The 25,071-nt window shown below is 48.2% G+C and overlaps 2 protein-coding genes across 18 annotated transcripts in view; one reads left to right on the top strand and one right to left on the bottom strand.

The window, feature by feature from the left end:
* The window catches only part of PTPRT (protein tyrosine phosphatase receptor type T), a 1,049,177-nt gene extending 1,028,763 nt beyond the window's left edge, over positions 1–20,414 (top strand). For all 16 annotated transcript variants that reach the window (XM_082744638.1, XM_082744637.1, XM_082744651.1 and 13 more), the window contains 4 exons: positions 7,526–7,651; positions 8,437–8,600; positions 11,218–11,353; positions 12,173–20,414. In XM_082744638.1, coding sequence (XP_082600764.1) covers positions 7,526–7,651; positions 8,437–8,600; positions 11,218–11,353; positions 12,173–12,226 — 480 coding nt within the window. In that variant the 3' untranslated portion in view covers positions 12,227–20,414. The remainder of the gene's footprint in view (positions 1–7,525; positions 7,652–8,436; positions 8,601–11,217; positions 11,354–12,172) is intronic.
* Positions 1–25,071, bottom strand: part of LOC309871534 (uncharacterized protein) — a 218,480-nt gene that overhangs the window by 99,346 nt on the left and 94,063 nt on the right. The window contains exons 3-6 of one of the 2 annotated variants that reach the window (XM_082744674.1): positions 21,695–21,801; positions 21,106–21,465; positions 19,649–19,710; positions 15,060–15,144 (exon numbers count right to left, since the gene is read on the bottom strand). In XM_082744674.1, the coding sequence (XP_082600800.1) occupies positions 15,060–15,144; positions 19,649–19,710; positions 21,106–21,228 (270 nt within the window). In that variant the 5' untranslated portion in view covers positions 21,229–21,465; positions 21,695–21,801. Of the gene's footprint in view, positions 1–15,059; positions 15,145–19,648; positions 19,711–20,971; positions 21,466–21,694; positions 21,802–25,071 lie in introns of those variants that run through there. The other variant, XR_014315331.1, reaches the window with a different exon arrangement.

Here is a 25,071-nt window from a genome sequence, read left to right as displayed (position 1 = left end):
GAACCCTCTTACACTGTTGGTGGGAATGCAAGTTGGTGCAGCCTCTTTGGAGAACAGTGTGGAGATTCCTCAAGAAATTAAAAATAGAACTTCCCTATGACCCTGCCATTGCACTACTGGGTATTTACCCCAAAGATACAGACGTAGTGAAAAGAAGGGCCATCTGTACCCCAATGTTTATAGCAGCAATGGCCACGGTCGCCAAACTGTGGAAAGAACCAAGATGCCCTTCAACGGACGAATGGATAAGGAAGATGTGGTCCATATACACTATGGAGTATTATGCCTCCATCAGAAATGATGAATACCCACCCTTTGTAGCAACATGGACGGGACTGGAAGAGATTATGCTGAGTGAAATAAGTCATGTAGAGAGAGTCAAGTATCATAGGGTTTCACTTATTTGTGGAGCATAACAAATAGCATGGAGGACATGGGGAATTAGAGAGGAGAAGGGAGTTGGAGGAAATTGGAGGGGAGGTGAACCATGAGAGACTATGGACTCTGAAAAACAATCTGAGGGTTTTGAAGGGGCGGGGGGTGGGAGGTCTGGGTACCAGGTGGTGGGTATTATAGAGCGCACAGATTGCATGGAGCACTGGATGTGGTGCAAAAATAATGAATACTGTTATGCTGAAAATAAATAAAAAATAAATTAAAAAAATTTTTTTAAAGTACATGGAAACTAACAAAAATGAAAACATAATGGTCCAAAACTTTTGGAATGCAGCAAATGCTGTTCTAAGAGGGAAGTTTATAGCAATACAGGCCTATCTAAAGAAGCAAGAAAAACCCCAAATAAACAACCTAGCCTCATCCATAAAGGAGCTAGAAAAAGAACAACAAAACCCGAACACCAGCAGAAGGATGGAAATAATAAAGATTAGAGCAGAAATACATGTTACTGAAGCTAAAACAAAACAAAACAAAAAACAACAAATCAATGAAACCAGGAGCTGATTCTTTTTTAAAAAATCAATAAAATTGATAAAGTTTGTCAATGGGAAAAGAAGGACCCAAATAAATAAAATCACTAATGAGAGGAGAAATAACCAACACCACAGAAATACAATCAGAAGAGAGTATTTAAAAAAAAAAAACTATATACCAATGAATTGAACAACCTAAAATAAATGGATAGATTTCTAGAAACATATAAACTACCAAAACTGAAGCAGAAAAAATAAAAAATTTAAATAAGACAATAACCAGCAAAGAAATTAAATCAGAATCAAAATGCTTCCAACAAACAAAAGCCAGGACCAGATACCTTCACAGGAGAATTCTACCAAACATTTAAAGAAGACTTAATACCTATTCTTTTTAAACTAATACCAAAAAATGGAAAAGGAAGGAAAACTTCCAACTTCATTCTATGAGGCAGCATTACCCTGATACCAAAACCATGCAGAGGCATCACAAAAAAGAACTACAGAGCAATATATCTGATAAATATAGAGGCACAAATCCTGAACAAAATACTAGCAAACTGAATCTAACAATACATTAAAAAACATCATTCACCACAATCAAGTGGGATTTATTCCTGGGTTGCAAGGGTAATTCAATATTCACAAATCAACTGATGTGATGTATCAATAAGGGAAAGAATGAGAGCCATACAATCACTTCAATAGACTCAGAAAAAGCATTTGATAAAGTACCATTCATAATAACCCTCAGCAAAGCAGACTAAGAAGGAAGATACTTCAACATAGTAAAGGCCTTATGTGAAAAACCCATAGCTGACATCATACTCAATGGAGAAAAACTGAGAGCTTTTCTCCTAAAGTCAAGAACAATATAAGAATGTCCACTCTCACCACTTTTATTCAACATAATACTGGAAGTCCTAGCCACAACAATCAGACAACCAAAGAAGTGAAAGTCATCCAGATCAGTAAGGAAGAAGAAAAACTTTTACCATTTGCAGGTGCCATGATACTATATAGAGAACACCCAAAAGACTCCACCAAATATATGCTAGAACTAATAAACAAATTCATCAAGGTCACAGGATATGAAATCAATGGACAGAAATCTGTTACATTTCTATACACCAATAATGATGCAGCATAAAGATGAATTAAGAAAACAATCCCATTTACAATTGCACCCAATATAACAAAGTACATAGAAATGAACCTAACCAAAGAGGTGAAAGACCTATCATCTGAAAACCATAAAACACTCATGAAAGAAACTGAAGATGACACAAAGGAGTAGAAAGATGTTCTGTGCTCTTGGACTGGAATAACACATTTTGTTGAAATTTCTATACTACCCAAGGCAATGTACACATCTAATGCAACCCCTATCAAAATACCACAGCAATTTTCACAGAACTAGAACAAACAATCCTAAAATTTGTAGGGAACCACAAAAGACCCCACCGCAATAGCCAAAGCGATCTTGTAAAAGCAAAGCAAAGCTGAGGGCATCACAACCCCAGACTTCAAGCTCTGTTACAAAGCTGTAATAATCAAAACAGTATGGTACTGGTACAAAACTGGACACATGGATCATTAGAACAGAACAGAAAATCCAGATATAAGCCCACAACATCTGGTCAATTAATCTTCAACAAAGCAGGAAAAAATATCCAGGGGCAAAAAAGACACTCTCTTCAACAAATGGTGCTGGGAAAATTGGAGAGCCACATGCAAAACAACGAAACTAGACCACTTTCTTACACCATAGACAAAATCAACTTCAAGTTTGATGAAAGACTTAAATGAGAGACCTGAAGCCACAAAATCCTAGGAAAGAACATAGGCAGTAACTTCTTTGACATCAGTTATAACAACTTCTTTCTGGATATGTCTCCTGAGACAAAGGAAACAAAAGCAAAAAGAAACTACTAGGACTATGTCAAAATAAAAACCTTCTGAAAAGTGCAGGAAACATTCAACAAAACTGAAACGCGGCCTATGGAATGGGACAAGACACTTGCAAATGACTCGTCCGATAAAGGTTTAGTATACAAAATGTATAAAGAACTTATAAAACCCAACCCCACAAAAAACAATAATCCAATTAAAAAATGGGCATAAGACATGAGAAGACATTTCTCCAAAGACATACAGATGGCCAATAGACACATGAAAAGATGCTCATCATCACTCATCATCCAGGAAATGTGAATCAATCTGCCATGACATATCACCTCGTACCGGTCAGAATGGCTAAAACCAAGAACACAAGATACAACAGGAGTTGACAAGGATATAGAGAAAGGGGAACCCTTTTGCACTGTTGGAGGGAAGGCAAACTGGTGTAGCCACTGTAGAAAACATATGGAAGTTCCTCAAAAAGTTAAAAATAGAACAGCCCTACAATCTAGCAATCGCACTACTGGGTACTTACCCCAAGAATACAAAAGCTCTAATTCCAAAGGATACATGCACCCATACATTTATAGCAGCAGTATCTACAATATCCAAGATAATGGAGGCAGCCCAAGTGTCCATCAAATGATGAATGGATGAAGAATATGTGGTGTAGACATGCAATGGAATATTATTTAGCCATGAAAAAGGTATTAAACCTTGCCATTTACAATGACATGGATGGAGCTAGAGAGTATTATGCTATGTAGAATAAGCTAGTGAAAAAAGACAAATACCAAATGATTTTACTCATATATGGAATTTAAGGAGAAAAATAGGCAAAGGGAAAAAAATAAGGAAAGGAGAGAGGCAAATCACGAAACAGACTCTTAACTATGGAGAACTGATGGTCCCAGAGGGAAAGGGGGCAGAGGGATGTCTGAAATGGGGGGCAAGAATTAAGGAGGCCACATGTGATGAGCATTGGGTGATGTGTGGAAGTGCTGAATCATTATATTATACACCTGAGACTAATATAACACTATGTTAACTAACTGGAATTTAAAAAAAGAAAGAAAAGAGAAACCATAACCCTCCCTTCCCAAGATTTCTGTAAATCACAGGTGCTTCTGTGCTCACAGTCAAGCTCCTCAGTTCACCTATGTGGCCTCTGCTTCCTTTCTGTGTCGCGTAGGTAGCAAAGCTCACTTCCTCGCTGCTTCCCACGAGACACCACCATGTGCATTGAGCCTTGACCATGTTATTATAAATTTACTGAATATTACTGCTAATAATCACATTGATTTAGTGTTCACTAAAGATCAAGTAACACATTAAGATTCCCAACCACTCATAACCCAGAGAAGCTATAAGATTTGGCCGAGTCCATTTGCGATGACGTGGATGGAACTAGAGGGTATTATGCTGAGCAAAATAAGTCAATTGGGGAAAGACAATTATCATATGATCCCCCTGATATGAGGAAGTGGAGATGCAACGTTGGGGGTTTGGGGGGCAGGAAAAGAATAAATGAAACAAGATGGGATCGGGAGGGAGACAAACCATAAAAGACTCTTAATGTCACAAAACAAACTGAGGGGGGCCGGGGGTAGGGAGTTAGGGAGAGGGTGGTGGGGTTATGGACATTGGGGAGGGTATGTGTTATGGTGAGTGCTGTGAAGTATGTAAACTTGGCGATTCACAGACCTGTAAACCTGGGGCTAATAATACATTATATGTTTATAAAATAATTTAAAAATTTAAATTAAAAAAAAAAAGATTTGGCCAAGTCACTCTGCTGAAAGGCACCGGGGCTGGGATCTGAACCCAGGGTGCTTCAAGCGGGAGCCCCACTACATTTAGCTACTCTACGGACACAGCACCCACCCAGTACTTGGGCACCAGGACAGCCGTGAGCTAAACCACAGAGGATATTTCTTATTGGTGAGAATCATCTCTGAGCCCTGAAGGATAACTGGGAACAGAACACTGGCTTTTCCCATCTTTCTCCTGTTTCCCATACCTGGACTATGTAGCACATCCATGGCTGTGGGGGGACCTGATGATGCTTGGCGGTGCAAACAGCCCATCTGCCCATATATCACTGGGCTGCATGTGACTGTGCTGCTGCCGCTGCTGCTGGTCCAATCTCATGAATCAGAGAATTCAAGTGAGAGGATGGCTCTGATTTAGGATTTAGAAGGACTCTGCACCCTTCCCCAGCCCTCTGGACATCACGGGAGAGTGACCTGGAAAATCAAATGCAGAAAAGTGTCCGGAAATATAGGAGTCTTGTTTGAGGCATAGTAGAACCTATTAGCTTGAGAAATTGGTCTGGAAATCTTATTAAAAGAGACAAATCATTCCGCCTTCTCTCTGGACTGAAAATATTGGGGGTAATAGACTTTTTCCCTGATGCCTGTGACCCACGTACCTCATGTCAGGATCACAGCCAACCTCTGGCAAAGCTCAATTCAACGCAGGTGATAAAGGCTATTATTTTTTTAATGGGCAGTTCTGATTAATTCTGATTTCTTTGGCACACCACCGACTAATCTCTACCAGTCCTTCATTACTGGGAAGGTTGCAAGCCAGATGAGCCAATGGCAAAGAGAAATGAAGTTCAGATTGTGGGTTTGTCGTTATTGCACAGCTCAGCCGATAACTGTCCAGCACCCCCACCACACACCGACCCAGCTCCTTTCTCAATGTGCTCAATTAACCCATGATGGACATGGGGAAGCAAGGCACCCCTGCATTAGGAAACCTAGCCTTGCACATCTTTGCTATTTAAGAGGAATGATTAGAAGAATCCTTCTGATGTATATGTTAGCTACTACCATCATGGCGGTCATGTGTGCTGGACACTGATAGGTTCCAGAATAATGTGAATTACTGGAATTCAGCGGATCCTTATTCCGTGCCTGGCACTGGACGAAGGGTTTCTTCACATGTACCATCTCCTTTATCCTTAGAACAACTCTGTAGGTCAAGGGCTGGCAAACTTTTCTCTGTAAAGGACCAGACAGGAAATATTTTCGGTTTTGTGGGCAACTTTGGGTTATGCGGGGTATTCTCAGTTACTCGAATCTGCCATTGTAGTTTGAAAGCAGCCACAGACAATACATAAATTAAACTGTGGCTGTATTTCAGTCAAACTGTATTTGCAAAATCAGCCAACGGGTCAGGCTTACCCTGTAAGCCATCATGTGAACTTGTTATTCCAGAGCTGGAATTTGGGTTCTTTTCTCTCTCCTATATCCTCCTTTCCCCACTGCTCTTCCACTCTGGTTCTGGTTCTAGAGGAAGGCTGGAATTAAAGATGTTTTTGCATGTGACTGTCCAGGGAGAGTTGGCTGTGCTCTCTCAACAAGAGGGAGAAAGATCATTTTTGTGAAGATCCTGCATCCAGGGAACCACCATGGCCAAGGGTCACCCATCAGTCTAGCTCCTTTCTGCAAGCTCAGATGAAAGACTTGATCCCAAGCTGCATTCAGGAGCCTTAGTGGGTCTTCCTGAGTCTCAGGTACATTTTGCAGTAACTTCCCAATGGTCGAACAGATGGCCTCTTTGTCCACACCAGGGCGGTCCCCAGCAAACCCGCAGCTGCAGTCTTAGCTCCCCTGTGTGCCCCAACTCTGGGGCCTATAGACCTGCACAGGGTCCATCTCCGTGCCCCCTTCAAAACAGGGGATTTGCAGAAGCGTGCTTTGCCCCTCTCTGAGCCACAACCCGTGCCACCTACCTGAATATTCTTTCCCCAACTGAAGTCATCTAATGGCTCGAACATATACAGGGGAATAAATTACTCTCTCCTTGATGGCAGTATAAATGTGGGAAACAAATTAGGATCTTAAGCCAGGGTTTCTCTTTGCTCTATTTCTCTTTTGGGGCTGGACTGCTCTCTGAGAAGTATGCCCTGTAGGATGGCTGTTAGCATCCTGGCCTCTACGTGCTGGAGGCCCACAGCATCCACCAGGTGTGACTTTCAGAAATGTCTCCTGACGTTGCCAAATGTCCCCTGGCTGGCAAAACCACCTCTGGCTGAAAACCACTGTCTTTGGCCAGAGGGCAACCATTGCCTTTTGCTCTCAAGGATAAGTCCTAAATCCAATTCCAGAAAAATAGGAAAGATCACAGGCAGGATCTCTCAGCACCATGTCAACTGAGCTTCCATGAGAGAAAACAGGCCTGGACCACAGCAAGCGAGCAGCAGAGCCGGGATAGGGACCCAAACCAGTCTGATGCCACGGCCTGTGTGTTTAAGCTACTGAGGATCTAACGATAAGAGGGACACTGGGAAGGTTTTTCCAGAATGGGGAAGTTTGCTTTGCTTTGCGTTGAAATAGAGACTGTACTTGTTCCAATCCTGCCAGCATTTCAAGGGAGGTATTATTCCCCCTTGCTTTATAGAGGAGGAAACTGAGGCCCAGCGACCCTAACAAATGGTTTGGAATCAGCAGAGCAAATATTTTATAAGTGCAATGTTTCTGTGTCTAGAGCTTTGACTTTTCAACAACAGACATGGGTGGCTGCTCCCCAAAGGGAGCGGGGTCAACTTCTCCCCCTACTACTGTTCCTTCCTAGCCAGCATGTTCTGCAGGCAGTAAGAAGGGGCCTGGTGATTAATGAGCCCGGCGGCCCCCATGCCTCCCTCAGCCTCTCTCTTTCTCTCTCTGACCTCTCTCCTGCCCCAGCTCTGTATGCAGTACTGGCCTGAGAAGACGTCCGGGTGCTACGGGCCCATCCAGGTGGAGTTCGTGTCCGCAGACATTGACGAGGACATCATCCACAGAATATTCCGCATCTGTAACATGGCCCGGGTAAGGGTCCAGCCAGGAGGCTGTGCTGTGCTCTCCGGATCATCCCGTCCTCAGGGAAACGATGCCTCTGCTGACTGTGGCTTCAGACCCAGCAGTGGCTCTGACACTCAGAGACCCACGGGGAGGCCTCCAGCTGGTCATCTGCCTCTTCCCTGACACACGGGCTGCCTTGTGGTCAAAACTTCTCAGAATTCGGTGCTTCCCCACTGCTGTCCTGTTTTGGCAGGAGTTGACAGGGTCTTTGATCGGATCCAGGAAGCTTTGGGCTAGACTCTGAGAACACCAAGGTGGAAGATGATTAGTTGCTTCCAGGGGGACTTTACCAGCTGGGTGGAGGAGTATTGAGTGGGCGGAGCAGATCGGACGTCTGTGAAATGGCTGAAGATGGCTTCGGTCTTTACCATTTACTGGGCTTCCCAGGGTCCCAGAACTCCGTCTCTGCCCTCAGTTCCCTGTCCGGTGGGAAGGTGATCTATGTTTTGGCACATGAACCTCGGGGGGGGGGGGGGGGAGAAGAATTCTGCCCAGTAGAGTCAGGGAAGGCTCTTCCTAGAGAAAGGGACATTTGGGTTTTGGAAGCCAGTAGTTTTCCAGGGAGAAAGGAGGTGCAGGGACGTCGTGGCAGGAGAATCCATATGCACAAAAGGAGAAAGAGGAGTGTGTCCCCATGACGGTGCAGCCTCGACCCCATTCGGTCTGTCTCCCGCTCTGGTGCTGCAGCCCAGGGGCCTGTGAAGGGCTTGTGTCCCTGGAAGAACTGCCCCTGACGGCCTCTCTGTTCTCAGCCTCAGGATGGGTACCGGATAGTCCAGCACCTGCAGTACATCGGCTGGCCGGCCTACCGGGACACACCCCCCTCCAAGCGCTCTCTGCTCAAAGTGGTCCGACGGCTGGAGAAGTGGCAGGAGCAGTACGACGGGAGGGAGGGGCGCACTGTGGTCCACTGCCTGTGAGTACCGCGGAGGGCTCTCTGGTGGGGGTGGGGGGGGTGACCGGTGTCTGTCCTGGGGGATGCCACTGGCCATAGGCATGCCTGGCTATACCACATCGCAATATTCCTTAAAAGTCAAGGGGTGTGTCCAGTCAGAATGGCTAAAATGAACAAGTCAGGAAATGACAGATGCTGGCGAGGATGCGGAGAAAGGAGAACCCTCCTACACTGTTGGTGGGAATGCAAGCTGGTGCAGCCACTCTGGAAAACAGCATGGAGGTTCCTCAAAAAGTTGAAAATAGAGCTACCCTAAGACCCAGCAACTGCACTACTGGGTATTTACCCTAAAGATACAAATGTAGTGATCCGAAGGGGCACATACACCCAAATGTTTATAGCAGCAATGTCCACAATAGCCAAACCATGGAAAGAACCTAGATGTCCATCAAGAGATGAATGGATAAAGAAGATGTGGTATATATATACAATGGAATACTATGCAGCCATCAAAATAAATGAAATCTTGCCATTTGCGACGACATGGACGGAACTAGAGCATATCATGCTTAGCGAAATAAGTCAATCAGAGAAAGACAACTATCATATGATCTCCCGGATATGAGGAAGTGGAGATGCAACGTTGGGGGTGTGGGGGGTAAGAAAAGAATAAATGAAACAAGATGGGATTGGGAGGGAGACAAACCATAAGAGACTCTTAATTTCACAAAACAAACTGAGAGTTGCCGGGAGGAGGGGGTAAGGGAGAGGGTGGTGGGTTATGGACATTGGGGAGGGTATGTGCTATGGTGAGTGCTGTGAAGTGTGTAAACCTGGAGATTCACAGACCTGTAAACCTGGGGCTAATAATACATTATATGTTTATTTTAAAAATTTAAAAATTATTTTTAAAAAAGTCAAGGGGTGTGTATTCAAGGAATTACAATCTTTCATGGACTGGGGTTGCCCATTTGTTGCCCTGAACTAAGGTTATGTGACGTTATTAAAGCAAAACCAGGAGGCCTTTCGCAAACATCAGGGGTGGACCGGCTGCTCCCCAGCACTCCTGATAGGGGGGTCAGCCCCACTCCCCCACAGGAGGCACTATGTGTCCTGTTAATCACAAGAAAGCTGGGGTGAAGTGGCTTCCACTGACCAGAACCTTGAATTATTTCCCAAAGAAGAACACACCGTGATCTTTCCTCTGCAGAGTAAATATTTCTGGAGCCAGTGGAGACTCTAGTCACACCTTCCTAACCTCAGAATCGAGTTGTCTTTACAAAACAAACTTACTGTTCCTTCTTTCAAGCAAGGGGTGCATGCACCTGTCAGGAAAACCAGAGAGACATGCACACCCACCACCTATCACAATCCTTTCTTCCCCAAGGATGCAGATCCCAAACCAGGCACCGGAAAGATGCCATGAGGTGTCCGTGTCACCTAGATGAGCGCAGTCAGCCAAACCAAGCTGTTTCTGCCCATATCCCGGACCCTGGCAACGGGTTCCCTGCCACTGAGCCCCTGCCCCCCATCCAGGTCGCTTCCACACACTCAGGGGGCCTCCCCTTTGGCACACAGGCACACCCATCCAAGGTATCACTCTACCAGGCCCTGGGACACCTGTGCCCACTCACCTCTTCCTCTTGGACTCTGCCATTCTTGCTTCAAAAAAGTACTAAACCCTCCTTCTGTGTGTGTGGGGGGGTCCCTCCTCCTCCCACAGGTGATTGTTTTTTAGCCTGCTTTTAGGAAGGAGTACCTTTGTACCCAGGTCCCCCTCGCCAAGGTGACCCACAGTTTGAACCAAAGGAAAGCACAGGCATGTCCTCCTATCAACAGGGACGGTGGTGTCCTTGGAGGCCAGAGACACAACAGACATCAAAATGTGGGCGCTGGCCAGCGAACAGAGGGCAGCTGTCTGTACCTGAAACAGCTGCTTGTTGGGTGTCCCGTAGATAAAACATCTGGGAAACCGAGAGCCTTGGTTTCCATCCAGATGTTCTTTAGACACAGGCCATTACATGAAATCATTAGTTGCTGTTGGCAACACGCCCAGGAGTTCCGAATCGGGCAGATTCCCTATGGGACTTTCTGTAAATAGTTGGAGGGGTGTTTCCATGCACATGAATTATGGCGCACCGGAAAGGAGACACGGAGCGATGACCTGCCAGGAACTCTCCAGCTCTGCTCTCCCGTTCGGCAGTGTCTTGCCCAGAGACCTATCATTTCAGGATAGACCATCTCAGACACACCCAGCCCCACCTCCAAACCTAGGCTGGCTGACCCGAGGCTGTTTTTGTCCTTAGCCGATGGAAAGAACTAGGATGAAAACCACCTGGAACCTTCCACGTTCATCACTAGATGTGTAGGTAGACCCAGAACCTCCTTTTGGACAAGGATCTGGCTAATCCAGTTCTCAAAGAGCATCTAGTCCAACCCTCCATTATAGGAATAGGAAAAGACTTGCCCAAAGTCAAAGCAGGTTCATGGCACCGACAGGACTCCAACCACAAAGGCTTCTCTGCCCTAGCCTGACTTTGCACGTACCCAGCCAGCCACTGCCCACTACTCCTGATGTGGTTTCAGGATCAGGAGGTGCTTGGGGGCTACATGGCTTACCTCTTCCCTCTGTGTCTAGAAATGGGGGTGGCCGCAGTGGAACCTTCTGTGCCATCTGCAGCGTGTGTGAGATGATCCAGCAGCAAAACATCATCGACGTGTTCCACATCGTGAAAACACTGCGGAACAACAAATCCAACATGGTGGAGACCCTGGTGAGTGTCCCAGGAGGCTTGTCCCCCAGCGGGGTGGGGTAAGGGGGTGCTCTCTGAGAGCCTCAGATAATACAAACGACCAGCAGCTGGCTGCTTACTGGGTCCGAAGGGCCACAGCCTCTGCAAACTGTTACTACCTGCCGGGCGGGCAGCCCAAGTATGCATCCTGATACACTAATCCTGGGGATTAGGGATTCTGGCTTAGGAGAGTGTGAATTCTATTTTCAAGTCGGTCCAATCCTGTTCTAATTAGCGTATGTGATTTGCACGGCGGTGTAAGCACGGGGCTCCAACGCTGTGCAGAAAGAGATGGAGAGCGTGTGGGCCAGTGGAGCCCAGATCCTCAGACCCGCTGCACAGACCATACACAAGGAGATTTGCCCTAAGAGTCTTAAACTACTCGAAGCATGGTCCTACCCAAACTCCGGTCCGTAGACCGGCAGCGTCAGCATCACCTAGGCTCTTGTTAGAAATGCAGGACCCCAACCCAGTCCGGATTTACTCAGTCAGAGTCTGCATTTTAGAAAGACTCCTGGGTGCTTCATAGGCACCTTCCAGTCTGAGAGGCACCTGAGTCCACTATGGTGACAAGGAAGGGAATGACCCACTGGGCATCTGGGAAGGCGTGGGTGTAAGGCGCCAGGCAGAACTTGGGGGAGGTTCAGATAGGGAAAATTATGTGGACAATTTTGCGATGACTGTTAATAGGGCTGTAGCTAAAGTTTCCTCCAAAATCTGTGTCTCTAACCTAAATGCCTTTCCTTTTCATCTCTCTCTCTCTCTTGCCTCCTTTGCTCCCTCTGCCTCTCCCCCTCTCAGGAACAGTATAAATTTGTATACGAGGCAGCACTGGAATATTTAAGCTCCTTTTAGCCTGACGGGATGGGGAGCCTGCGGGAGCCCAGAGGCTGCAGCAGCCACGCCCCCTTTTCTGTGAATGGCAGTGACTGGGCTCAGGGCCTAAGACGCAGCACCCTGCCCAACTCCAAGGAGAATGCTGGTTGTCCCATGCCCCGTGGTGGGCTCTGCACCTTCCGAGGGGCCTTCTGTAGCTGCTCTGAAAGGCCCAGGCTCCCCTTCCACACTCAACCAGCTGAGGCCACCAGCCCATGCAGAAGTGCGCCCCTGGCAAGGCCCCGGATTTTCCCGTCCCCAGACCTCCTGCTTTTGCTCTTTTCAAGTTTGTGAATCTCCTGGCAAGCCGACTATGTGAGTGTTGGGGAGTGAGAGCCTCAGCAGCACCTCTCTGCCCTCCTCAGCAGCACCTCGCTACCCCTGGGGGTAGAGGGGCTGTGTGTTCTACTCCTCCATGCTGTCGCAGAAATGACTGGGCTCTTGGGGTGGGGGGTGGGGGTCCCTGCTCTGCTGCCCCTTGTAGTGTCCTTCAGGGATCTCGGGAACTGGACACCTGCCAGTCTGGATCAGTGTGAAACTCGGGATGCTCCCGAGACCACAGTGGAGGCCCCCTTTTTCACACCTAACCTGCATGGGGCTTGGCCCAATACCGTTCTGTATCCCACGGCTAGCCCAGGCCTTGACCTGTCATTCACTGGCCAGCCCACTGTGTCCACAGCCTTTGGTCAAGGTTCTTTTTGCTTTTTTGTAATCAGTGGGAAGGGGGAGCCGTGGGATTTTGTTATTCTTCCGTGTCCTCATCGTGAAAAGGAACCATCTCTCTGGGGCAGGGCTCTGGCTGACCTTGTGTGTTTTGGATGGTGGGTGATTTGATTATTTTCCAAAGCGTGTATGAAAAGAAACTTTCTTTTGGGGGGTGTAAAATCTTAGTCTGTTATGTCAAAATAAAAGGGGGAGGGAAGTTCAGATGTGTCACTCTAAGACAAATCTCTCAGACCTGTCATCTTTCCTGGCAATGTCCTTAAAAGATTCCCTCTCCCCCAACTCCCAGCCCAGAACAGCACTGCCATTGAGCAAGGGTGACAGGCTAATCTGAGGTCAGTCCCATCAGCTTCTGGGACATATAGAATACCAGCTTTGTGCATCATCTCGAATCTCCAAATTTGAACTCCCTCCTACAGAACTCCCTAGCTGTCATCGTGAGAAAGGCCACAGTGGACCCAGGTGTCCTTTGGTTTAAAACAGGCCAAGGAGATCACACCGCAGATCTAGGATCTTATCCAAAGTATGGGTGAGTCAGTGACGGGGAACCAGCATCTGCTAAGCACCTACTGTAGGCTTGGCACATTCCATATGACATTTCACGTGGTCTAGACCCCCTTGAGAGGACTACCAACCTGTCATCTCCACTTCACAATAGGAGAAACTGAGGCATCTCGCTCCATGATGAAATTCTGGGTTCCGAAAAGGCAGACATTGGTGATAAGACTTCTTCATACCGTTGTCTTCATCTTTCTCAGCAAAGCAGTTATTTTACAGAGGGGAAAATAAGGCTAGAAACTTCCAAGCAGAGAACTCCACAGTGGAAATTGAATTCTTTCTTTCTGATGTGAGTTCTTCTGGGAAGCCTAGACTTTCAGATGCATTTCAATAACTCCTTCCTGGCTCCCCAGGAAAGCTAGTCCCTTCTCATTTCTCTGCCAGTAAAAACAGCTGCCTGTTCCCTCTGTCTGTGAGGTCGGCTGGCCAGGGTCACACTCCCTACCTTGGTCTCTACTAGGGGCTCAAGCACAGTATCTGACTGCCTCGGGGTGGTCTGGGATCCAGGAAGCTCCACTTGGAAGCTGGTCTAGCCCCAGACAGGGGATGAGGAGCACAGAATTCAATAAGGCACAGTATTTGCATGTACTGGGGAGATTGTCGCCCAGTGCCAAGGTGGTAGAACACACAAGTATTACAGGAAGCTGGGAGCAAGACTCTGCCTGCCTGGGCTTCGTAGGGGAGATGGCATCTATCCCAGCAAGGTCTCAACAGGTAAGAGAAGGAAAGAAAGGAAATCAGTCCAAGGGATCAGGATGTACAGTGGCACAGAGGTGTGACAAGTCCTTGGGCTGGGTTTTTACCCTTTACAAGAACGGGTCTTGGGCCACTTTACAAGCGATGAAACTAAGGCTCATGACGGGGATATCGTCCCAAAGATTCCACATGGCACGCATGTGGCAGGGCCTGGATGAGATTGAGCTGGGGGCAGGGGGCAGGCAGTAGGGTGGGCCGTGAGCCCAGCCCGAGCACAGCACCGCAGGAGAGGTGGCCGATGAGTAAGGTCCGGGAGAAGAGAGCCTACCTGGAGTACAGACCAACCATGTGGACCACAGGGGGCGAGCCAAGCTCCTGAGTGATGGGCTCGACTCCGTGTTAGAGAGACACTCTCGGGTCCCAGTGGGGCTGCCTCTCCTCTTTCATCAGACACTGTGAAGACATTCCCTGAAGTGCGTGCTTTTTAATATCACATCTATGTGTCTGTCTGCTCATTGTTTTGTTGCTGGAACAAAATACGCCACGGGTCATGAGACCCGGCTTCTGTGAGACACTCAGGATCTCTGCTCTACCGTGGAGCAGGGTGGCTGGCCTGGGCCTCCAGACCCGTGAGGCTGGGACATGAAAAGGAGCTCGCAGAAGCTGTTGCCTTTTGGCCTGGGTTCTGGAGCTGTCTGGAAGTCCAGGGACACCAGACTCGATCACGGAAGGGCTGTCACTTTGGAAGTTCCAAAGGAAGCATCTCAAAGGGAAGGAAGGCAAAGGAGCCCACCTCCCCACGCCCCACTCCCCCACCCCCCAGCCGGGAACTCACTCTTCTCCTTCCTAGGTCCCTTCCCTGGTAGGCTTGAGCAGGTGCCCCGGCTCCAGTCCACAGCTCCAGCCACCCCTTGTGCCGCCTGCAAGGAAGCAGTAGCAGAGCAGATCAGCCTGTCATCTTCTCTTTTCTCAGATCCTGGCTCATCCATGCAGAATGGGGGAGGGGAGCTAGCCAACACAAAGCCTCAGACTGATTCTGCTCCAGAAGGGGTGACAGAGCTGGCACATGGAAATGACACTAGCTTCTATCATTTCAAATGGTGAGAATCCAAAATGGGACTTCAGGGAGAAGGGAAATCATAAAAACTCAGGCCATGGTGGGGTACATGACCCAACCGGAGCCGGCGATGGATCCCCAGTGAAACCCCCCATTTCCTCAACACCCAGCCACTCTCCAAGGCAGGCAGGGTGGCGAAGGGGTCTTGGGCCACTTTACAAGGGATGAAACTAAGGCTCATGCCGGGAATATCGTCCCAAAGATTCCACATGGCACGCATGTGGCAGGGCCTGGATGAGATGGGGTAATGGTGCCCTGGAATTTGGGCTTGATCCAGTCCTTGGGAAACAAGAACAAACACCACCTCCCCCAAGCTGTCTTCCCACCCCAGCACACTTAGAGGGCTGTCTTCCAGAAGGCCGAGGAAAATCGTATCCGTACTCTCTGAGCTTCTAGAACAGGAGTCAGCCTTTTGTCTCCAGGGTGCCCAAGAGAGCATCCCCACCTAGGACAGAGCCTCCTGGTCACCTAGTTATGGACCCTGTTCAGAGATGTGAGGGACCCTCGCCAGTCTGCATGTGTTTGTGGCCTAGAAGGCTTCAGGAAGAATCTTGGCTGTGCCTCCATGCGTGCCCTTTCACAACCGCCCGGGCCTCTGGATGACCACAGCACACCCCCCTTCATGGGGACAGAAGGATCCAGTGACTTTTCCCGCCGGCCCTCCCTTGGCATGTGGCCTGAGCAACGGCCTCCCAAATGGCAGCCTTCCCACGGAACCAGGGGAGTTGAGTGTGTTGAGGACACTAACCAGTGAGCTCACCCAATTCTTCCTGCATCCCTACGAAGTGTTTGTGATTGTCACCATTTTACAGATGAGGAAACGGAGGCTCAGAGAGGAGAAATCCATTGCCCACAGCTCCCCAGTTAAGTGACCAGGGGAGCCAGGAATTCAATTCCTTCTGACTTCAAAAACCAGATTTTTGTCTCAGATTTTCCCACGGGTCTGCCTGTAGTGGCAAAGGGTAGAGTGGAACAGAAACCCAGTGGGTCTCGTAAAGCCCAAAGCAGACAAGCTTAAAATTCCTTCACAGTTTCTTGTTCTACTTTGACAACTCATGCAAGACTTGCATGCCACTCTAATTTACCTGATTTGTTTTAATAGGACTATTTTTTAAATGATGTGCCCTGGTCCTTCCAGTGATTTTGGTCCCCTCAACTCCCTATGACAGACCCTAGGGAATCATATCCCAGTCAGAGAGGCGTGGTGTCTGGCCATACTGCTTCCTCCTGAGACCAGGTCCAAACTCAGGCTCAAGACCAGCTCAGCTTTCCTTAGAAAGATGCTTTGGTGTGGGAGTACCATGATCTCACTGTTCATGGGTCGATCTTGACTCCAGTTTCTTCCAATTTGATGCTGGAAGGAACCCACTGGCATAGCCTGGAATGTTGATGATGTTCCCATCTGGCATGGTGAAGGCTGAGCCTATAATGCCCTAAAGGAAAAGGAGAAGATGTACACAGCTTTTCTGAGCAGATTTCTGAATGCTGGGGCTTCTAGAAGCTGATGCCCTTTGTCTAGGAGGAGTCACATGGTTGCTAATAGGGACAAATCTCAGGACATGCTTTACATGAGGGGCTGGAGTCCAGAAGGCTCCTCACTTTACTTCAATTACATGTACCTACTGGGTTCCTGCAACAGGCCAGGGCCCCAGAAGGGGTACTTCCAGGAAGCACAGGTTATCATGGCCCAGTTCATCCCTTGGCGAGGCAATCTTAAGTTCACATGTCAGCTTGGCCATTTCTTAGCTATACAAGGTTGGGCCAACCAATTAATGGGAAAAGATGTGAAAAAAAGCAGCTTTGGCCAGGTAGAAGGCATAGATTTGGAGAGCTTTGGGCAAGAAAACAGGAAGGCAAGGCCAAGAGGTTGGGACCCAACAGAAATGTTCAAGAATGCACACAGACTACAAGGCAAAGTGGTCACTTCTGTGGCCCAGCAGGATGGGGATGGGGAAGGCTGGCCAGGACCACTGGAAGCAAGGATGTTGCTTTAGAACAAGTCTCGGTATCCTGGAGAAAAGATGATAATTTTCCCTCTGACCAATCAAATCATATCTAATCATCATCTGTTCACCATTGCTAAGCTAGCTCTTGTTGTATGTTCTCGTGAGGATCCACTTTCCTCCGCTCTGGTATGAATCCCCATTGTGTGCATGTAGGTATCAGTCTAGTCCGGCGGTTGCAGGCAGAAGTGAGGCCCCGAGGGGCATAGCCAGGTGCTCACCATGTCATCTCAGCAGGAGTAACTGCCCTACCCAGACACAGAGACACAGAAGGAGACACTAATTCTCCTACACCTCACTGCCGTAGAACAGAGTGAAGAAAGCCACCCTCCTTGAGTCTGTACCTGGCCACCCCTGGGATAGACAGACAGGCCTTCAGCACCCAGCTAAGTCAACAGGAATGCCATGGGAGACACAAACCAGTCCAAGAGTAAGAGGAGCAGGATGCTAACAGATTGTGCTGGGCCAGAGCTGTGGGGACCAACAGTCAACCCCAGCTGCAGGGCACACCAGAAGACGAGCCATGAGTCCCATGCATGGCCATTTCATCTCCAAGCCCTGACCTGCCTTCCCCATCATCCAACTAGTCTGAGTTCCTTCTCAGCTGATGCCAACACCAAATCATAGCCCCATAAAATAGGAAAAAGACAAAGGGACTCCAACTAGAGATGAGAGGAGACTCATCCTTGTTCCTGTATTCCCATGCAAGGGTTCAAACTTGGAGGTTCTCCACGTCTACATAACTGAAAGGGATAAAATTTGTGGTACTGGTGTCACCTAGCAGGGATCTGCCTTTAAGGGCATATACAATCTGAGCAGCAGGGACAACGTCCATGACAAAGAGTGGAGGGGGCCATTGTACTCATTTCCTCTGATGCATATGTCAGGACATGACCAGCAGAAGCACAGCAGAGATGTCTAAGCCATATTAATGCACACAAGAAGACTTTCTTCTGGTTTGCTGGTAACCAGAGATAGACTTTTGCATACCACTGGCTGTGAAGCTATCCTGTAGAGACCAAGTCCAACTCTTGCACCCCTCCTGCCTTCATAAAAGATGGGACTAGGTCATCAAAAGGGCCACATTCACCCCCATGAAATCCACTCATAAATTGTAGGTCCCCAAGAGGTGGAGTCAGCATCCACAGTGGTAGACAGCATGCCTGGCGTCCTGGCTATCTAAGAGCACTGAGGCTGATACAAGGGATGTGAGAGGGCTCAGGGTGAGTCTGTAGGGAAGACCTTTTGGGGCTGGACACCATGGAACTCGGTGCTGCTCTGGGGGATGGGATTTGGACCCTGATCCTTGGCTGGGATGTTCAGAGAATGAGAGTCTGCAGGCGGTAGAGCACTGGACAGGAGGGTATTGATGTGCAAGCCTGGAGTTCAGGGTAATTCATATAATTCGTGATTCCTTCGTGAGTGGAGCTCAGATTTGGGGGAGGAAGAGGAATGTGAAATAACCTGCCAATAGTGCACAACCGCATCCCTGAAAGCTTCAAGTATCCAGAAGCCCAACCTACTTCAGTATCCAGTATTCTGGATACAAATGCATAGACGTCCTGTGGGATGATCTGACAAGCTCTCAGTGCTCACCATGCCCCTGCCCCTCCCACAGAAGATCAGTAATGGAAGGTATTCCTTGGGTCAAAGCCCCAGGGCAGTCTGGAGGCTCAGAGGGCCAAGCAGTGTCATCCCAGGTCAAATCAGACTTCCAAAGGGTCAGGCAGAATGCTAGTGCCCATATGCCTAGAGGTCATTGGACAAATTCAAGCACAGTTTGCTTGTCCCTGGTCACTCTTTTGAGTGGAACTAGGATCAATGCATAAAGCTTGATGACTGTAAGGAAGAACTTGCCGTGTGCCAGAGAGGATGAGCTGCCCATCTCAGCAGTGGTCCAGCAGAGGCCAGACTTTAAAGGGAAGAAAGAACATTGCTGAGATGACCTTAACTCTCCTCCACCCTAGATGAGTGATTTGTTTTGGAGATGGGACTGTATTTGAACTCCGTCATTCCTATAGAGCACAAAGCCAAGGTTGTGCTTGGTCTGTGTGGGTTGAAATCCCCTACTCTCCTGCCCAACCAAGTCTTCCGACCATGCAAGCCAAGACACTGCTCTGGCCCCCTATCCAGCCTTCATCCAGGCTAGTTATCACCAAGAACTCCAGAAAGACCAGCTACTTTGCCATAGACTAAATGCCCGAGATCTGGGATGAGACCAACCCCAGGTCAGGCCCACTGGCCATCAGGGACAGCCAGAACTAGTAAAGGTTCAAGTAGGACCCAGAGCAGAGCTTTGCTTACCACACACAGTATCTGCAGAGGTCACTTCTCCCCACTCCCCGGTCGAGGCCTCTTAGAGCAGACTGCAAAGGCAAAAAGCACAGGGACTCTATTGGCATGTAATTATACTCATCCCCAGGGCATCCGTTTCCTTGCCAGGGGGATCCTGGGCTAGCCCCGGTGAATCCAGGCTACCCCATGTTGGCAGTCAGACTCAAAAGCACTTTTCTACCCTCTGTTTTCACCCGCCATCAAACTAGCCAACAAAACGCAAAGAGTCAGGGCTTCTAACATCGCCTTGGCTACTGGACACCATCATCGCCCTCGAAGGGCCCTCATGGGGTTCCCACTCGACTCTAGGGAGACTGACATCGTCACATCCACTGGGCATATGATACTGCATGAGACCAAAGTCTCCACACTGTTTGCAGCCTTCTCCGTGAATCCCAATGGCCTGCGCTTGTACAGTTTGGGTGTTTGATAGATAAAGCACGTATGAGAAGAGAAAACACAATAAATCAACCTAAAAAAAAAAAAAGCCAGCACTGTGCTGTCTATGTTCTTGTTTTCTTTTCTTTTCTTTTTCCTTTCCAGTTCTAGCTTAAAAAAGCAGAAGGTAAATAATGTCAGGTCAATGAATATCAGATATATTTTTTGACTGTACATTACAGTGACGTGTAATCTTTTTACACCGGCAAGTCCATCTTATTTATTCTTGTAAATGTTCCCTGACAATGTTTGTAATATGGCTGTGTTGAAAATCTATACAATAAACCTGTGACCCTGAGATTCATGTTTTCCTAAGATACTCGCCCTGGTGTCTTCCTGGGGTTGGATGGGGGTGTGGGGAAGAGAAGTGGAAAGAGAAGGAGGAAAAAATGTAGGGTTTCTTCGTGTTCATTTAATCCTCAAGTCTACAATGCAGGAATTGGGGATCAGCCCCTTTTTTTTGCAGGTGAGAAAGCGGGAGGTTCATGAATTTTAAGGGATTTTCCATGATTACATACGGAGCTAGTAAAAGGGTTGATCCTAAAAGTTTTTCCCCCAAGTCTGGTCCATAGAGCAATGGTACCAGATTGACTCGGGAAGTTTATGAGCAAGTTTTTAAGCCCCTCCACAGTCACAGTTTCAAGATCTGCAGAGTCACAAACTCCCTGGATACAGAAGTTACAGCTGCAGAATATACCAGCCCCCAAACTTAATGACTAAACAATAGTCGTTTATGGTGCGCAGGTGGGCGCTGACTGACCTAGGCCCAGCTCAACTTATCTCAGCCAGCCCACACAGGTGTCAGGCTCTATTCTGGGCTCAGTTTGCCTAGACAACTCAGCTAGGGCAGGACCACAAGCTAGCTCACGGTGATAGCAGAAGCGTAACAAAGGAAGTCCAATCCCGTAAGTTGCTTTGAGACCTGTCTGCAACATCCCACTGGAGAAATCTGGTTCCATAGCATCAGGGGGCCTGGAAATATACTGTACCTCTTGACACAGAACCTGCCCTTCAGTGTTCCAGTAAATGGTGGCATGAGGTGCCACACCCACGGTGCCAGGTGTACACTTGAACCCGCTCATCTCAGCGTGTGGTCCATAGATCGCCTCCATCAGCTCATGGGAGAAACTTCAAAACATGCCAAGTCTGATTCAGTCGGGGCAGGACGGATCCCAGAAGTCTGCGTGCTTCACAGGTGCCCCAGGTGACTGTAACGCGTGCTGAAGTTGGGCGGGCACCATTCCAGATGCCGCGGCTGTTCGAGAGGGCCCAAGCATTGCAAGGAGACAAACCCCTCCCCAAACTAGGGTGCCAGGCAGCCAATCTTGGAGCTGGATGCAACGCTCTCTCTGGGGAAGCAAAATAGCTACAATTAGTTCGTTAGATTTGACTGGTTCCCAAGGGTTTTGTGCATAGCCAGAGACAAGCCTGAGCCCCAGGGCCTAAGCCAGGGCTCCCTCGTTCTCATTCAGCCTTCGGAACCCTGGCAGGGTTCTTCAACCTAAGGAATCAACATGTGGTGCCCCCCAGCCCCCACCCCCCGCCCTTCCCAAGCCCCAGAGCCTGGAGAACACGTACTTCGCAGCTTGGGTCCTGAGTGGGGAACCTGGTGGCCAGCCAGCTTGTAATCCCTGTTCCCTCGTCCTTGGTCATGTTAATCTCACTTATTCTGCCTGCTATATATTCTTTGGCCATAAATGTAGTAGTCAACAGTGAGAAAAGAAGAAAGAAGGAAAAAATCTCAGGTTATCTCCTAATAACAAAAATAGTTTGGTTGCATTATCATTGCCCCCCCCACATGGAAATCTCTTTTTAAGAGTTATTATAAAAGTAGCATATGTTCATTTGAAAGAACTCAATGCAAAATTGTGACATAAGGTGAAAGTCACCACCTCTCAAAGGTGCCTTATTAATATTTTCATGCTTTTCCAGACCTTTCTGCACATATATAAACTTACATACATACATACACATGCTGATAGGCTTCCTTCCACTTAGCATCCCACTGTGGACACGCTGCTATACATGCTTACCACCATTTCCGTGGACCTCTGCTAAAATAGCGGTTAGCATTCTTGACCCCTCCCAGTACTCCTGCAACCTGGGGGTAACCTGGTTTGAGTATGTCAAGACTCAGGGGCCCTCACAGTGATGTCTCTGAGCCATCGTTAACAGGGAGGGATGCCAACCCCTGTGTGCTCCAACCTGGAGACTGGCCACAGTGACCCGAACCCTCTTTCCATAGTGATAAGCCACCCAGGTGGGGTCTGGCCCTGCCTGGCCCTCCTTTCTGGCTGGACCTGGATTGTGGGTCGACATCAAGCCTCAAAGCACCTCAGTTGGACACTGATGGGTAGCCCTGGTTGGGCTTAAGATCTTCCTCTAACCCAGGAGTTCAAGCTCTCCATGTGAACTCTGGGAGGACCTAGAAGCCCTCAGACCCTTAAGACATGACACAAGTTCACCAACACGCCATGCAAGAGGCGACGAGGGGAATTTGATTTCCTCTGGCAGGGTCTAGGGCATGCGGTAGAGATCTAACACCCACAGACAGACGACAATCACAAACCAATAACCAGAGATAGGAGCATGGCAATAAACCCATGGAAACCAGGAGAAACTGGGGAGGATTTCAGTTTCCACAGCCCCTGGATTAGCCACTGGAACAAAATAGAAATAATTATTCCAGGTCATCCAGAGTGCATGGAAGGTGAGAGAAACAGAAAAACAGATGCATAGAGAAAATAAATGGAAGGTACAAATGAATGTATCAGTATATTAATAGCGATTATCTCTAATGCTAGAGAACATGAGTGATTTTTGCTCTTCATGTTCTCTATTTTCTAAGTATTATATTATTCTCATAACTTGAAAAACCCAATGACATAAGAAGGGGGGGGAGAGCAGAACATAGGAAAACGAAAGCAGGATAAACACGATGATAGCCAGAATGGGACCATACCCAGTGGCTTGCCATACATCTGGAGCAAAGGGTTCAAAAACTTGGTGCTGCCCAACCACCCAAGAAGGAGAACACAGCCCATTAACTTAATGTCCAAAAGGGAAAAATAAACCAGTTGCTCAGCATAAATAAAGTGTTCCTGCTACAGAGGCAAGAAGTTAATTTTTTTTTCCATGAGTCCGCTTAATAAAAAGAACAGCTTAGCAGAATGCAACACTTCCCTCCCTGAAGGCTGATGGCCTCTTGCCATGGAATAACTTGGTGAAAGCTCTTTACTGGAGGACCAAATTGAAGGGGCCCCACTATAAAGTTCTCTGAAAGTCAGCTGGAGCCAGGTATAGGTATCGACACATTCTTTTGAATGACGAGGACCCTAACAGCTATACATGCCCAGAGTGGTGGGTTCATCCCTCTTTGGGGTGGCGTGGGGTGAGGCCAAGAAGCCATCTTCATCCCAAGTTCTGACCAGGGCTGACTCCATCTGATCCTACTTCCCTCTCAAATACCTAGACATTCATAAGAGCTGGAAACTTGGCTGCCAAGCCACTGAGTGACTCTGGGGGGAGTTTCCTCTGATGATGAGGCACGAGGAGCCGGAAGGACAAATATCGTCGGTGGTTGCTGCTGAATCCTGGTTTGCTGCCTAAACCAGGTGAGGGAGCCTCGGAGAAGATGAAGCAGTCCTTCCCCGCAGACGGTCTGCGCTCACTCAGAAAATTGGCCAATGGTCCATTTCTACCCCCTGGGAGATGAAAGGACATTAATAAAAACCTCTTTGGGAGAAGGAATGGCAGGGAGAAGCTTGGGGTGCTGAGGTTTTGTTGCTTTCGGGCCCCCAATCTGTTCAGAGCAGCCCAGGCAGAGGCAGGGAGAGGAGAGCAGGCTGTCCTCTGAATATGGACGAGGCAGGTAAAGCAGATGCCTACCGTGTCACTTCAAGCATCCTCAGCCCTGCCTCCGATCCCCTCCGTGACTGTTGTGAGCAAGCAGCCTTCTGCTGACTCCACACAGGAAAAGCCACGGGGCGTCCGCTCAGACCTGCTCTGCCCCTTTAGCTCCTGCCCGCCAGCTTCTGATGTGTGCTCTCAGATGCCCACAGGAACCCACCTAGCAGTCCTGTGCATGTCCCCCAGAAGCTTGGGGAGCTACCTGCCCATCCCCCACCACCACCTGCTGCCGCCAGGGGAAAAATCTTGACCAATAGAAGAGCGGACATGTAAACAAACACTTTCTCCTTTCTTGCTTCTGAAGGCAATTCTGAGCTCTATTTCATGACGTTTTACATGGTTTCAGAACTAGCAAACAGACCCTTGCAGGAGTAGCCAACTCCATTAACACAACCTTGTATTGCTTCTCCCTCCCTCTTCTCTGATTTACACCTCCTACTCTCGTTGCTGCTTGGAATCCTATCTCCAAATAAAACCTTTTCCTAGGCTTAGCTTTGACGGGGCTATTAACTAGGAAACTGGGCTAAGCTATGCACAGCACCCCACCCTCCAGCTGCTAATCTGAAGTGGGACCCTGCCAACACACACAGAAGGCTCCCAGCTGTCCACTTCAGCTTTTAATGCGGGGACAAAAATGGACTTGGTGTAAAGTGATTCATATGGGAGAATCTATAGTCCTCTCCTAGATTTATCCTATGTGTCATGTTCATTTGCTACTCAGATTTGCCTTCCCATATTTCTGCTGAAAATAGTCAGCCTGCCCAACAGACAGCAAGAAGGACCAGAAGTGGCCCCACGGGAGCCCTACTCTGAACAGAAGCACAGTGGGGTGAGTTGGCCGGTAGAGTGGGGGAATGTCTGCCCATAGAACTGGGAACATGCAGCAACATTTCCTTCCAGCCTGCCCTTGACAAGACGCGGCTCCTAACAAACCATGTAGACAGCTAGTTCCTAATGGGGGAAATGGTGCCAAGCAAAGGTAGGGAGAAGCGGTGTCCAGCCAACATGAAACACAGACACAAGCCTCTTCAGGGCTGATGAAGCTT

The sequence above is a fragment of the Mustela nivalis genome, assembly GCF_964662115.1.
Source record: "Mustela nivalis genome assembly, chromosome: 8".
Classification (NCBI taxonomy): Eukaryota; Metazoa; Chordata; class Mammalia; order Carnivora; family Mustelidae; genus Mustela; species Mustela nivalis.
This window is presented reverse-complemented; position numbering and strand designations above follow the sequence as displayed.